Genomic DNA, 16,552 nt, shown 5'->3' on the forward strand with positions numbered 1-16,552 from the left:
GGTCGCTTATCTCCTGATTACGGAGTCTTACTGGTGTTACGTACCGACCACGAACAGAATGGCGGTGCCCAGAGCCATGAAACACAGGGTCTGCTTCCTGTGGCCGGGGGGGTGGGGCTGGTAGGAGGGGGCGGAGACTCCGTCAGGCCCCTCCCCCTCCTCCTCCGTGGCCGTGTCGTCTGCCGCCACGCCATTGGACAGCTTGACCTCCACGTGGGCGGGGCTCCGCGCTGCCCCCGCCCCCCCCTCTGCTGAGGGCTGCAGCGTGAAGCGGCTGTAGCGCTCACTGTTCATCTGTAGGTGGAGACAGAGAGAAGATTTTACATTTAATAAGGATCTAAAGACCTTTAAACCATTTAGAACGGGTACACATTTTGCGTGTCATTATTTTATGCTTTAACTATTGAAAAATAGCAGATCTACAAGCTCGCAGCGCGGCACCGAGTGGATATTTCACTTTTTGAAAGTGAAATATCCCTTTAAGGGGGCCTTTGAAAATTGTGAGGGGGCTCATATTTTTTTACATGTAGGCTAGTAATAATAATACCACCAGGATATAGTTGTAATACATGATTAATTAATACTAGTAATAATAATACCACCAAGATATAGTTGTAATACATGATTAATTAATACTAGTAATAATAATACCACCAGGATATAGTTGTAATACATGATTAATTAATACTAGTAATAATAATACCACCAGGATATAGTTGTGATACATGATTAATTAATACTAGTAATAATAATACCACCAGGATATAGTTGTGATACATGATTAATTAATACTAGTAATAATAATACCACCAGGATATAGTTGTGATACATGATTAATTAATACTAGTAATAATAATACCACCAGGATATAGTTGTGATACATGATTAATTAATACTAGTAATAATAATACCACCAGGATATAGTTGTAATACATGATTAATTAATACTAGTAATAATAATACCACCAGGATATAGTTGTGATACATGATTAATTAATACTAGTAATAATAATACCACCAGGATATAGTTGTAATACATGATTAATTAATACTAGTAATAATAATACCACCAGGATATAGTTGTGATACATGATTAATTAATACTAGTAATAATAATACCACCAGGATATAGTTGTGATACATGATTAATTAATACTAGTAATAATAATACCACCAGGATATAGTTGTGATACATGATTAATTAATACTAGTAATAATAATACCACCAGGATATAGTTGTAATACATGATTAATTAATACTAGTAATAATAATACCACCAGGATATAGTTGTAATACATGATTAATTAATACTAGTAATAATAATACCACCAGGATATAGTTGTGATACATGATTAATTAATACTAGTAATAATAATACCACCAGGATATAGTTGTGATACATGATTAATTAATACTAGTAATAATAATACCACCAGGATATAGTTGTAATACATGATTAATTAATACTAGTAATAATAATACCACCAGGATATAGTTGTGATACATGATTAATTAATACTAGTAATAATAATACCACCAGGATATAGTTGTAATACATGATTAATTAATACTAGTAATAATAATACCACCAGGATATAGTTGTGATACATGATTAATTAATACTAGTAATAATAATACCACCAGGATATAGTTGTAATACATGATTAATTAATACTAGTAATAATAATACCACCAGGATATAGTTGTAATACATGATTAATTAATACTAGTAATAATAATACCACCAGGATATAGTTGTAATACATGATTAATTAATACTAGTAATAATAATACCACCAGGATATAGTTGTAATACATGATTAATTAATACTAGTAATAATAATACCACCAGGATATAGTTGTAATACATGATTAAAAACCTAAGTTGTCCTCTAATGTCAGTCAGAGCGTTGTGTACATTCAGGTCCAACATGTTTTCTAAGCTGGTGTTATCAGCTCTGTCATCTCACCAGGTGAGGGTTAAAGTTAAACCTCCCACAGGTTCATTCCAGGAATACATTAAGCCATTCAGAACGGGTACACATGACTGTGTATCATTATGTTATGCTTTAACTATTGAAAAACGGTGCCGCGCTGCGAGCTTGTAGATCTGCTATTTTTGAAAAATAATTTGAATTTTGACCCGATTTTCTTAACACCTTCTAAGCCTGGCCGTACTCCCTCGGACTTCCTACTGGGTCCCATCAGCCACGCCGTCTATTCCCGGACTTTTGATATAAATTATAATAAAAAAAAAAAAAAACATCGGAAATTCTTCTCTGTGTCTTTTTGGAGCGATCTGAAAGGGTTAATATGCTCTGACAGTCATTTTCTGGTGCTGGGTGTGATACTCCTAATATCCAGCAGGCCACGCCGTTGACTCACATTCTGGATGGATGGCTGGCCAGGAGGAGCCTCATCCTCTCCCCAGTGTTGAAACTCAGCAAGAAGCTCAAACAAGATGGCTGGTCTTTGTCTCTGTTCGTGGATCGCGGTTTCAATCACGTTCGGGCGCCGCTTCTCTATCGCTCCTTTCCCTGCTTCGCCGCACGTAAACGAATGGAATTGATCTCCCCTCCGCCTCGCCAAAGTAAGATCGCCGACCTCTGCAGGATGAATATGTACGCTGTGTCGAGCACTCCAGTACGTGTTGTTATCATGTGGGCTTTGTTTTTTTAAAACATGTTTGTAAATAAATGGCTTATTTCTTCGGCGCTACCTCTGTTCAGAGGGTTCTGCCGCGGCTTGCAACGTGTTAAGTGTCTTTTGAATCCTTCATAGGTTTTTTTTTAAAACCTATGTTTCTATGTCAGCAATCTGGCCAGCCATCGTCAAAGAAAAGGTCCTTTTCACTTAACTGGAGCTCAGTTAGTCTGTTCTTGAGAGACTACTATGTCAGTGGTGCTCAAACTTTTTCACGTGAAGGACCCCCAAAATGATATGCATTTGGCCACGGACCCCCATCTCAAATTATATCAGGGACCCCCCAGGAGCAAATATTTGACTTACAAATGTTCGCTTTAAAAAAAAAAGATATATTCAGCACAAGACTTGCACAGATCTTCATGATTTTTCAAAAATAGCAGATCTACAAGCTCGCGGCGCGGCACTCGGTGCCGCGCCGTGAGCTTGTATATCTGCTGTTTTTCAATAGTTAAAGCATTCAATAATTCTAGGCCTAAATGGGTTTTAAGAACTAGAGCGGAAACCTTTCACACTGGAAACTACCCACACTGCCTCATATGGATCACCCATTATCTGTACTGTACTTTCACATCAGCTATTTATGGGCAAAGAGGTGTGTGATTGTTGAGAGTGGAAACTACCCACCAGTGGGGTAAATCAGGGACGTGCTGGGCCCCTGATTCAGCCCGGGAAAAAAGAGTTGGAGAGGCCCTCATTGCGTGCTATAGAGAGAGATCTCTCTATAGCGCTGCTGCTACTTTGCCATTTCAGATCATGACAAGTGACAAGCCAGTGGGCCAATTACATGAGTTATATTTCGTCGTTGTCGGGTGGAAACCTTGTATGTCCAAAACCATTTTAAAAACGATTTAAACTAGTGAAAACAGCCGATCTACAAGCACACAACGACAAAGTTATGGCTGTTATTTCGCTTTCCTCACAACATAAATGCTAAAGTATCCTATAAATATAAGGTGCTGGGAGTGAACATTAGGAATATAATAATGTAGGGGTGCCTCGGATGAAAGAAATATTAACTCATTGCATGCCAGGCCCGATAGTCCCGAGATTATTTTAATGTCTTTCCCTGCCAGGCCCGATAGTCCCGAGAATTTCCGCCATTTTGGAAAAAAAAAAAAAAAAAATCAAAAAAAATGTTTTTTCAAAAAAAAATTTGGACCCCAAAAAATGTAGTAGGCATGATAGAAATCGCGAAATTGCATGTTTAACCCCCATAGCAACCCCATCTATCAAACATGGCAGCCATCTTTGTTTACATTTTAGGAAAACATAATGGCTTCTATCTCATGAATGCCTGAACGGATTTCCATTCGGATTTTTTTGTTTGAAAGCTGTGAGCAATGTGGACACACGTGGTGCATTATCTAGGCATGGGTGTGCATGATCCGTGCACTATGAATTACATGGAAGTCTATGGAGACCAGAGGCACCATAGAGTACGAAGGTATTGTTAAATGGCGGGGAATGTGTTAATAGGGGTGCCCTGAGCCAAAAAAGGTTTGAGAACCCCTGGTCTAGACCAGGGGTTCTCAAACCTGTGGGTCGGGACACCCAGGGGGGTCCCCAAATTATGTTGGGGGGTCCCCAGATGATTAACTTAATGTGCAACATTGTTTTCTCTCTCAACAGTAAACAAACCGACATAAAGTTTAAGTGTATAGAGCAGGGGTCTTCAGCGTTTTCAGGCCGGGGACCCCCAAACTGATGGGGAGATGGAGCAGGGACCCCCTACCACCTCGTAGGGTGGGGGGGTCGGGGCTACAACATATTTTTTATTTTAAACAAGTACAAGTTACAGCGAGCAGGGTGGGCCGTACCACTACCATTTCTAAACATACTACTTATTAACTGAGAACCAATGTCAATAATATCAACAATCTGTCAATTGCATAGTAATCATGTATTCAAGCTATTCAAAATGGATAGAATCATGATTTATTTTTTAACATCTTTTTTTTTTTTTTTGCAATAATTTTGCGGACCCCCTGCAGTACCTCCGCGGACCCCCTAGGGGTCGCGGACCCCCTGTTGAAGACCCCTGGTATAGAGGGTATCTGCACATTTCTAAAGTGACAATTTGTGGACTTTTTAACACCTCTAAAATGACAAATTAAACATTGGCCAAATTGTCAAATATTAGAGACAGAAATTGTGAAAATAGCAGATCTACATGCTATCTACATGCTAATAATATTTTAACTGGGGGTCCCCAGTTAAAATATTATTGTTTTGGGGGTCACAGCCTGAAAAGGTTGAGAAGCACTGCTCCAGACAAACAAACATGGATGAATAAAAACTTACCAGGTTGTTAAAGGCTGCTCTGACCTGATCCATCATGGAAGACATGAGTTTCTCCCTGACAGAGGAGAGAGAGAGAGAGAGAGAGAGAGAGAGAGAGAGAGAGAGAGGGAGAGGGAGAGAGAGAGAGAGAGAGAGAGAGAGAGGGAGAGAGAGAGAGAGAGAGAGAGAGGAAAGAAAGACGGTTGAGTAACGACGATGACTAATGACTATTTCAAACATAGCAGATCTGCTATTTTTGAAAAGGCAAAGTATTACAAAAAAACATATGGTTAAAATGATTACCTGACACGGTGCGTTCCTCAAACGCTGATAAAAAACACTGAACCACAAAAAAACTATTCCCGCCACAAGTCAGACGTGAGACGTCAAAAAAAGGCGCAAGAGAAAAAAAAATGGAACAGACAGGAAGAAAAAAATAAAAAATAAAATAAAAAACGTGAGGAGAAATAAAATGATAAAAATTAAATGAAAACCGAACAAAAAGACAGGGGTAAGGAGAGAAAAAAAATGACCCGACTAAAAAAACGTGAGGAGAAAATAAGACAAATATTAATAAGGTAAAAACAAGAAGTAAAGACCAAATAATAAGGACGAAGAAAGAGAGACAGACAGACTGAGATGCAACCGAGCTGCTGAGAAACTGCTCTGTTGTTCTCACATCGTCACGGTGTTTTCTGTCAACACTGACTAAACCTTGAGAACAGAGGTGTCAACTGGGTATGGCAAGGTGCCCTGGCTAACAGACAGGGGTATTTTTTTTTTGTTTTGATTGAAGAATTTATTAGCAGTTTGCAATAGAAACAAGTACAGTTTCATGACAGTACAAATAGATAGATAGATAGATACCTTTATTATCCCAAGGGGGAAATTCCGTTGTCCAGTTGTAGCACAGCAGTATACAGTTATTTACAAAGTTACAGAGAAGTAAGAAAAAAGATAGATAAGAGTAAAAAACAAGAGCAGTACAGTACCAATAAAGAGAAGGTGCATCAATAGAGGGGGCGAATTAAATATAAGTATATATACATAAAGTGTCTTACAAAAGAGACCATAGCAGTCAATGCTAGTTAGTGCAACAAGTATCTCACTGTCATTGTTAAACAAAGCAAAATACTCAGAAACTACCAACACAACCTAATAGTGCAATGTCAAAAATCAGTGCGAAAAAAACAAAACAAAAAAACAGCTCAGAGAAGAAGAAACTAGGAAGCATGTCACCGCAAGACGCACATGAGCACTCTCCCTGGAAGGTCCTTAGAGGTCAAAGTCAATACAGCAATAGTTCCGTCAGTCTAAGTTAGGAAGGGAGACCTTTTCAAGCGTCCGTTATGGTACAAGGTCAACTAAAAGGAGATCCTAGAAAGCCGAGGCTTATTTCCACAGGAACCACACTTTAAGTATCTCATATAACATTGAAAGACAGACGGATAGAACATAGTACTTTATCTAGGATAATATCAGTTTCAAAAGCATAACATCAAATACAAAAGGCAGAGAAAGGGGGGGGGGGCATGGGGGCTTAGTCTATTTACAAGTCACACCAAATCTTGGGTACAAGGATTCACTGTGGGGGCTCGCCATGAATGTTCTTCATAGGGGGAGGAGGGGGTTTAACCCATTTAGACAGGGAATGCATTATTTTGTGCTTTAAGTATTGAAAAATAGTCAGTGGTGCTCAAACTTTTTCATGTGAAGGACCCCCAAAATGGTACTGTATGTATTTGGCCAGGGACCCCCCATCTCAAAATATTTAGTTCCAGGGACCACCCAGAAGCTAAATTTTAGATACAAACGTTCGCTTTAAAAATACATATGTTCAAAGATTTGCACACATTTTCCCAACTTTTTCAAAAATAGCAGATCTACAAGCTCGCTGTGAGCTTGTAGATCTGCTATTTTTCAATAGCTAAAGTATAAAATAATTAAGGCCCCTCCACATACTTCCTAAAATGAATTTGTTGTGAGCCTGTTGTTTAGGGATGTCAAAAATGGACCTTTATCAAAATCGATTATTCTATAGCAATAATCGAATATTATTCGAAAATCGATAATTAATTATTTATTTTTTTATTAAAAAAAAAAAAAAAAAAACATTTTTTTTTTCTTTTTTTTTACTGGATTTCAATGCACATTTACATATGTACAACATGGCTCTTCAGGTAATTGGTAGCCTAACTACTACTCTTCATCTTTCTTTTTAGTGTGCCAGTGTACTGTTCACCTAATCTCTCAAGAACAGATTCTGTGATGCTTTACAATACAGAGGACGCTGTTTTCCCTTTTCTTTGATGATGGCCACCAAGTACCAAACAATCAAGCCTGAATCAATCACACCTGTGTCTGAGACAGGGGGGGAGGGGAGTGTGTAGCAGGCAGCTGCCACTCTGCTGTGCTCCACTCTGTCTACAGTTTACAGTTGGTGCTGGTGTGAATAATAAATCAATGGCCATTTACTATTATCATTAATACTAGTGTTAGCCTATATTCTATATTTTGGTTGAAACTAACTAACTAAGCAAAAAAAAAAAAAAAATTTTTTTTTTTTTCGATTTTCGATTATGAAATATTAAAATCGAATATTGATTAATCTAACGAATATTCGAAAATCGATTATTCGGTGACATCCCTACTGTTGTTAAGGTATGGCAACATGACAGCGCACGTGCAAGACACCAGTCATGTTGCCATACCTTAGCTTTTACTGAATTGACACCACTGCGCTCTCAAAGCTGAATTACAGCCTGATGACAGGTTGTGTGTGTGTGTGTGTGTGTGTGTGTGTGTGTGTGTGAGAGAGAGAGAGAGAGTGTGTGTGTGTGTGTGTGTGTGTGTGTGTGTGTGTGTGTGTGTGTGTGTGTGTGTGTGTGTGTGAGTGTGAGTGTGAGTGTGAGTGACTTAGCCTAAGTAAAGTTACTCAAGTACAATTTATTTTTACTTGACTGTAATATTTCCAATTATCAATCCTGTAGGCAGATTAGAGTATTATTACAAAACATACATTCAGCCTTATATTATTATAAATGATATACCTCGATTACTACAACATGTAAGCTTGTAGATCTGCTATTTTCCAACATTGTTTGAGAGACATTCTGCCAGGGACACGAAACGAGTACTTTTCAGGTAATCCATTACTTGCAACAGTCAGTACTTTTACTCAGAGTAAAACATTAAGAGTATTTCCTCCACTTCAGACCACAGGGTGCTTTCTCAAGAGCAGCTTTATTTCCACACAGGATGTGAAGGAAGTGAAAGGCAGTTGAGTTGAACCAGCCTCCAACCAGCTGAAATACCCTGTACTGTATGCAGGGGCGTCGATTGGGTATGGCAGGGGTATGCAGCTACCATACCCTGAGTCCAGGGTATGGCAGGGGTATGCAGCTGCCATACCCTGGGTCCAGGGTATGGCAGGGGTATGCAGCTGCCATACCCTGGGTCCAGGGGGGGAAATAAAAGTTACTTTTAAATATAAATCCATGAATGTCTCTTTGTCTATCTGTTCTGGTTATTATGTTGTTAAATTACAGTAAAATAACTACAAATGCAACATTTAACATTATGGTCACTTTAACAAGGTATTATAATTGTATTCTCCCCATCTTGACAGAATGGTATATTCCCAGGTTCCGCAGGTCAGCTGCACAGGTGCAATGCATTATTGTTAATTGTGGCACGTTTACTAAACATGCCAAGTTTAGCTGCACTTGAACAACCATTCCAATCACTAAAATATCGTCACTGTCGGGCAGAAACCTCGTATCTCCAAGTTTCAAATGTGTACGTCTTTTGGTAAAGCAAAGCCCTGCTTCATCATACTAGACTGTCGCACAAAACTAGTGAAAACAGCCGATCTACAAGCACACAACGCCTCGCGATGCGAGGCGTTGTGTGCTTGTAGATCTGCTGTAGATCTGTAGATCTGCTGTGTTCTTCTTCGTGTGCTGTATTTCGGGAGGCTCAACACCACATTCTCCCATGTATCCCTGCGGTTCCACGTGACCGTTGGCAGCCAATAGCATTCCTTATGATTCCTGGGGTACCATTCAAACAATGACGGCGACACCCATACAAGGGACAAAAAAAAAACGTCATTTAGAAACCAATGGCTTCGCACCGTCCATGTTTTTTTTTTACAGTCTTTGAAGGAAGCATGAGCTCAGTTCAGGGCTCTGCCCAGGCTGGCAGAGGGACAGCAGAGCTACAGATTAGGCAATTGGCAAAATTGGTTACAAAAAAATGGTGGGATAAAAATGATTGTGCTCCAAAAGGTCCTTGGCTAAATTCACTCACATAAACCTGACCTTGCATTCCATGAGAACAGACTCTGTTGTCGGAACGTTGGGAAATGTTTATGAACAAACCCTGGGTTAAAATGACCCTCTGATCATCCCTTTGTTTTCACTGTTATTATCTTTATCCTTGTTGTCGGGCAGAAACCGATTGTCTCCGTATTTTAACTGTGTGTGTTTTTAACTACAGCAGTCACATCAAAAGCAGGGCTTGACATTTAAGGCTTGTCCGGTTGTCAGGGACAAGTAATACATCCTTCTGGACAAGTGCATTAATAAAAACGTACTTGTCCGTTGGGCTTTAAAGTAGCAGATCTACAAGCTCGAAACGAGCTTGTACTTCAAGTTTAAAATGATACCAAATATTTTTTAAGTGTCCAAATAAATTCCAAATATTATCAAATGATCTCGCGGCACCCCTGGACTGCCGTGGCGGCACCCCAGGGTGCCCCGTCACCCACTTGGAAAAACCCTGCCCTAAAGGGATTTTTTATTCTTTGATGACTAACGGACAAATAGAATGAATAGAAGACATCACAGATGAATAGAAGACATCACAGATGGGGACGTGTGGAAATATGTTCCAGGTAAGGAAATGTTTTTATTTATTTTCTTCCTGGACTCTGACACCCTGCTACAATGGAGCTACTGTACAACCCACTCACGTGTGTGTGTGTGTGTGTGTGTGTGTGTGTGTGTGTGTGTGTGTGTGTGTGTGTGTGTGTGTGTGTGTGTGTGTGTGTGTGTGTGTGTGTGTGTGTGCTGAAAGGTGGCGTGTGCGTGTAAGACAGAGGTAGTTTGTGTGTGCAGAGGTGTGACGTAACCAAGTACATTTACTTAAAGGGATATTCCACTTTCAACAGGGAAACACCTTATGGGCTTTTCTCCACACACACACACACACATTGTAACTAAAAAACCATGATAGATTCATTAAAAACACCCATTATTTTTCTGGTGACTCATATTACTCTGCTAATACGTGAGCAGGCCGTGTTTTTTCAATGCATTTTTTCATTTATTTTTAATAATTATTTGGGAAAATGGGAAAAATGTAATACAAAAAATAATATTAAAAATAAATGAAAGAATGTATCAAAAAACACGGCCTGCTCACGTATTAGGAGGTTATTATGAGTCACCAGAAAAATAATGGGTGTTTTTAATGAATCTATCATGGTTAAAATGGAGTTTGAAGTTACAATGGGTGTGTGTGGGGAGAGGCCCTGGGCCTGGAGGGCATGATAACATTTACATCAAATAACTAAATATTGAATCAAGCAAATTAAAAATTGTTCAGGGTGTTCATAAAAGCCTGATTAGACGATAAAATGACCAAATGTTATTTTGAAAGTGGAATATCCCTTTAAGTACTGTACTCTACTCCAGTACATCTCGGATACAAATATTGTACTTTTACTCCACTACAATTATTTGAAAACTTCAGCTATGAGTTACTTGGCAGGTATAAATTATACTATTATAAAACATACATGAACCACATATAGCCCTATTTTATACCTACATTTCTTTAAATAGCCGATCTACAAGTCACAACGTGTCACATCGCGGCGTGTTGTGCGCTTGTAGATCTGCCATTTTCAAACCTTTTGTACATTTTGATGACAATACTTTCACACTTTTACTCAAGTACATTTTGAATTCCGTACTTCTACTTAACAACAAAGTATTTCTCCATTGCAGTATTGATACTTTTACTTAAAGGGGAAGACCACCCATTTTCAATATTGAAATATGTCATTAATATACCTTAGAGGAGTTGTGTGGAAATAGAAAAAAAAGTTCCCCCTCTTCTGTGTTGCCTAGAACTGGAAGATTGATTTTGGGGTTTGTATTGTAAAGTACAACGGTGTGATGTCATCAAGTTGTACTTTACAAACCCCAAAATCAATCCTCCAGTTCTAGGCAACACAGAAGAGGGGGAACTTTTTTCTATTTCCACACAACTCTTATAAGGTATATTAATGACATATAGTTCAATATTGAAAATGGGTGGTCTTCCCCTTTAATGAAGTAAATCATTTGAGTACTTTTTCCACCACTGCAACCCAGTAGGCTGAAAGGTGGTGTGTGTGCGTGTGCGTGTGTGTGTGTGTGTGTGTGTGTGTGTGTGTGTGTGTGTGTGTGTGTGTGTGTGTGTGTGTGTGTGTGTGTGTGCGTGTGCGTGTGTGTGTGTGAGGCACAGGGGAGGGTGACCACTGGCGCACACTGGCATAATTCTACATTCATTCAAACTCCTACGACTCCTGAGTCTGGGAGAAATAGTTGGTGAGTCCAACGATCATCACAACCTGATGTGAAAGAAAATATTCCGTCACTGTATGTACAGTATAGACATCAAAGGGGGCTTGAGCCCCTGCCCTTTTATCTGTAAAAAGTGCCCTCTCCAGACCATGAATGCAGTTTTTACTACTTAATGCAGTTTTTTCTACTGCATAGTACTGTGTTCTGTTCTATCCGTCTGTCATTAAATGTTATATGAGATACTTCAATGGTTTCCTGTGGAAATAAGCTTAGTCTGTTCATGGATCTCCTTTTAGTAGACCTTGTACCAGTGAACTGTACCGTCATGAAACTGTACCTTTTTCTATGCAAACTTCTAATAAAGTCTTCAATCAATCAATCAATCAATCAATCAATCAATCAATGAAATGCAAATGCCCCCTCTTTCCATGCCATAGTGCCATACCTGAAGGCAGCATTCAAGAGAATTGCCTTGTCCAAACTCTCCTGAACTTGAACGCAGCATCTTATGTTGAAAGAATTGCCCTGTGTAGAAATCCATGCCGTTACGCCACATCTCCAGTATTCAAGTCTATGAGAGCCCAACTGATTGGCTCCCACAAGTTTTCCCAAGACAAATCTGTGATGTCCCTATAGCCAAAAATGTTTCATATGGCATGTTCTTCTAACTGTGTGCCAAATGTCATGCTTCTTTCATAAAGTGCACGATTCCATCAAAATACTGCCTGAAACGCCTGGACTACAAATCATTGCTGCGAGGCAGAAACCTTGGATTTGTATGTTTTTACAGCTAAGAGGTTTCTAATCTCTATGCCGACTCCACAAGAAATGGAGTGTTTGGCAGAGTCGCTCACTAGAGCAGCACTTCCTGCTCTCAGTGCTGTGCTGACCAATCATCTCTCAGGAGGCTTAGAGCCAGCAGAAAGAAGCATCGATCAGACCCGGAACCGCTGGCGTAGGCGGGTCGGGTCACCTAGGCTCAGGCACATGTCGTGCACACATAGACATCAAAGGGGGCTTGAGCCCCTGCCCTTTTATCCGTCTGTAAAAAGTGCCCTCTCCAGACCATGAATGCAGTTTTCACTATGGTGAAAGAAATGCAAATGGTCCCCTTTTCCATGCCATACCTGAAGGCAGCATTCAAGAGAATTGCCTTGTCCAAACTCTCCTGAACTTGAATGCAGCATCTTGTGTTGAAAGAATGTCCCTCTCTGTGTAGAAATCCATGCCGTTACGCCACATCTCCAGTATTCACTTGATTATGCTTAGTTCAGTGTGGTATCAAGCACCGAAAATAGACAACCTCCAAGCTCACAACGCGTCGCAGTGCTGCTATTTACAATATTTTCACCAAAAGGCCCTTTTAGAAAGGTCAGCACAATGTCCACAATTACAACGCCAGAGGCAGCGCCACAGATCAAGTCCAACCCAGATTTGGACTTAAACAAAGGGTTACATTAATTTTGTTCTCCTGCTATGCCGCTAAAATGTGGAACGCCTTACCGAAGGCCTTAAAGGTGCATAAATCCCTAACTTCCTTTAAAACCGCTCTGAAAGGTTGCCAGTTTCGAGGCTGCCACTCGAAACTAAATTAGTTGTATATAATATATATATATAATATATAATTAAAAAAAAAAGACAAAGCCTATCATTACCTCTCACGTAACATCACGCCACGTCACGTCACGTCACGTCACACTTTTGCCCTACTCATATCTCCGCCACCGTTGCCCCTATCCATGCCAAACTTTGCACACACACACTCCTTGGCTGCCAAACCCCTCATTTGCCAAGCCCCTCATTTCTCACATGGCCCTCTTCTAGCGCCACCATGAGGCCGGTTCTTGCCAGACACATTTTTGGACACTGCTCCTACAGATTTTGCCCTAAAATCACGCAAAGCAGTACACAGTATCTCTAAAGTCATGTCATCAACATGGATCTGTCCCATTTAGCGCCACCATCAGGCCGATTTTTAAAAACACATTTTTGCACACTGCTCCTACAGATTTTGCCCTAAAATCACGCAAAGCGGTACACAGTATCTCTAAAGTCATGTCATCAACATGGATCTGTCCCATTTCCCATATTCCCTCCTGATTGGCTACCATTGCCTTCAAAAGTTCGTGTATGTCCGTGATTTAATGTTGGACGAGTTTAAAAAAAGGGCCCCGATTGAAACAAGCCCAAAGCTTTCTTGAGGTGTCGATCCTTTTAGTTGACCTTGTACCAGTGAACTGTACCGTCATGAAGCTGTACCTTTTAGTAGACCTTGTACCAGTGAACTGTACCGTCATGAAGCTGTACCTTTTAGTAGACCTTGTACCAGTGAACTGTACCGTCATGAAGCTGTACCTTTTAGTAGACCTTGTACCAGTGAACTGTACCGTCATGAAGCTGTACCTTTTAGTAGACCTTGTACCAGTGAACTGTACCGTCATGAAGCTGTACCTTTTAGTAGACCTTGTACCAGTGAACTGTACCGTCATGAAGCTGTACCTTTTAGTAGACCTTGTACCAGTGAACTGTACCGTCATGAAACTGTACCTTTTAGTAGACCTTGTACCAGTGAACTGTACCGTCAACCAAACAACCAAACAACCAAGATGGCGCCGGCCAGGGCTGCTATGGTGACTACGTGTGTTGCATTCTGTCTGTTATTCGTGTTGTACGTGTCGTGTGAGCCTTCTTACACAAGAGAAGAGCTGCTGAACATTGGGTGTTCTACCCCACTGGACATTTTACCATCATTACTCACCCGTTCCACGGATGTACTGGATATTCTGCTGAGGGGGACAACGTTCTTTGCCAGCGCTGTACGTTGGACCAGAAGACAACGGGGGAAGCGAGGAGGTTGTCTGGTTCGCCTACGGCGGAGAAGTTCGCGTCCACCGCTGCCAGGTATATTCCTCTGCAATGTGAACTCTTTACCCAATAAAATGGATGAACTCCGGATGCTTGTTTCACGGGAGAATGACTTCAAATCCACGGCTGTTTTCGCGTTCGTGGAGACAAAACTGACGGCGACAGTCCCAGACGGGGCTGTACAGTTAGATGGCTTCTCCGCGTTTCGCTGTGACAGAGACTTCGCTGCGGCTGGGAAGTCAAGTGGAGGAGGATTAATGTTCTTTGTGAACAACCGCTGGTGCTCTGATGTGACAGTGTTGCAACAACACTGTTCTCCTGCAATTGAAATGCTTTTCATCCTCTGTCGCCCATTCTATTCTCCCCGTGAGTTTAACGCGTTCCTCCTCGTGTGTGTTTACATTCCTCCGGATGCTGACGTCACCGCAGCAGTGGATACACTAGCAGAACAGCTGACGGGGGCGGAACGTAAATACCCGGACAGTTTTGCTGTGGTGCTTGGGGACTTCAACCAGGCTCATCTGAGTCGGGCTCTCCCTAAATACAGACAGCAAGTCACATGTGCTACTAGGGGTGAGAACATTCTTGATCACTGCTACTGTACCATCCCGCAGGCATACCATTCTGTCCAACGTGCTGCTCTGGGCAGGGGTGATCACCATCTCATCCATCTGATCCCTCGCTACAGGCAGAGATTAAAAATATCAAAACCTGTAGTGCGGAGTTTCAGAGTGTGGTCCAGTGAGGCAAGTGAGCGACTCTGTGCCTGGCTGGAGAGTGCGGGCTGTGACCAGGACTTTGTTGAGTGGGCGGGGCCTGAGGCTGGAAACAACCTGGATGAATACACGGACACTGTGACATCATTCATCAGCCTCGGCGAGGAGGTGTGTGTCCCCCTCCGCTACAGGAAGATCTACAACAACGACAAGCCCTGGTTTTCAGCCCATCTCAGGAGGCTGCGGTCGGAGAAGGAGGTGGCCAGGCGTAGCGGCGACGTGGCCTTGTTCAGGCGAGCCAAGTACGAGTTTGCTAAAGCGGTGAGGGAGGCGAAACACCGCTTCTCGGAGAAACTGCGGCAGCAGCTCTCTGAGGGGAACTCCTCCTCTGTCTGGAAAGGACTTAAAACCATCACCAACTATAAGTCCAGGTCCCCACAGGCGTCTGACAACCTCCCTCTCGCCAACGAGCTCAATGAGTTTTACTGCCGCTTTGAGAGGGAGAGTTTCCCCCCTGCCCTCCCCCTCCACCCCCCCCCGGACACAACCACTCTTCTCCCCCCCAACCCCACCACCTCTCACTGTCACAGAGAGAGAGGTTAAGCTGCTGTTCAGGAGCCAGAACCCCCGGAAGGCGTCCGGCCCGGATTCTGTCTCCCCCTCCGTCCTGAAGCACTGTGCTGACCAGCTCGCCCCGGTGTTCACCAACATCTTTAACACCTCGCTGGAGCTCGGTCAGGTACCAGCATGCTTCAAGGCCTCGACCATCATTCCCGTCCCCAAGAAGGCCAAGGTCACAGGCCTAAATGACTATAGACCCGTCGCCCTGACCTCTGTGGTCATGAAGGTCCTGGAGCGCCTTGTCCTGGCCCATCTGAAGGGCATTACTGATCCTGTGCTGGACCCGCTGCAGTTCGCGTACAGAGCGAATAGATCCACGGAGGACGCCGTGAACATGGCTCTGTACCACACTCTAAAACATCTGGACACTACCGGCAGCTATGCCAGGATCCTGTTCGTCGACTTCAGTTCGGCCTTCAACACCATCCTACCATCCATCCTGGAGCACCAGCTGTCCCTGCTGCAAGTGCCTGCCTCCACTCGCAAGTGGATTACGGACTTTTTAACCAACAGGTCGCAGCGGGTGAAGCTGGGGAAGAACATTTCCAGCTCCAGGTCCACCAGCACCGGTTCCCCGCAGGGCTGTGTCCTGTCCCCACTACTGTTTTCCCTGTACACCAACAGCTGTGTTTCCCTCCACCCGTCGGTCAAGCTCCTCAAGTTTGCTGACGACACCACCTTGGTGGGCCTCATCTCCAAGGGGGACGAGTCGGCCTACAGGGGGGAGATCGAGCGGCTGCGAAGCTGGTGTGAAATTAACAACCTGGAGCTAAATGCCCTTAAGACAG

General features: G+C 42.2%; 2 protein-coding genes across 2 annotated transcripts in view; one reads left to right on the forward strand and one right to left on the reverse strand.

Moving 5' to 3' along the window:
- Positions 1-5,041, reverse strand: part of tfr1b (transferrin receptor 1b) — a gene marked incomplete at its 5' end in the record, with an annotated part of 53,883 nt that extends 48,842 nt beyond the window's left edge. The window contains 2 exons of the mRNA XM_080752386.1: positions 45-294; positions 5,009-5,041. Coding sequence (XP_080608512.1) covers positions 45-294; positions 5,009-5,041 — 283 coding nt within the window. The remainder of the gene's footprint in view (positions 1-44; positions 295-5,008) is intronic.
- A 9,460-nt stretch (positions 5,042-14,501) lies between these two features.
- The window catches only part of sh3kbp1 (SH3-domain kinase binding protein 1), a gene marked incomplete at its 5' end in the record, with an annotated part of 115,705 nt that continues 113,654 nt past the window's right edge, over positions 14,502-16,552 (forward strand). The window contains 2 exons of the mRNA XM_080752387.1: positions 14,502-15,648; positions 15,734-15,877. Coding sequence (XP_080608513.1) covers positions 14,502-15,648; positions 15,734-15,877 — 1,291 coding nt within the window. The remainder of the gene's footprint in view (positions 15,649-15,733; positions 15,878-16,552) is intronic.

This window comes from Nannobrachium achirus (genome assembly GCF_963921795.1).
Source record: "Nannobrachium achirus genome assembly, chromosome: 21".
NCBI classification, from domain to species: Eukaryota; Metazoa; Chordata; class Actinopteri; order Myctophiformes; family Myctophidae; genus Nannobrachium; species Nannobrachium achirus.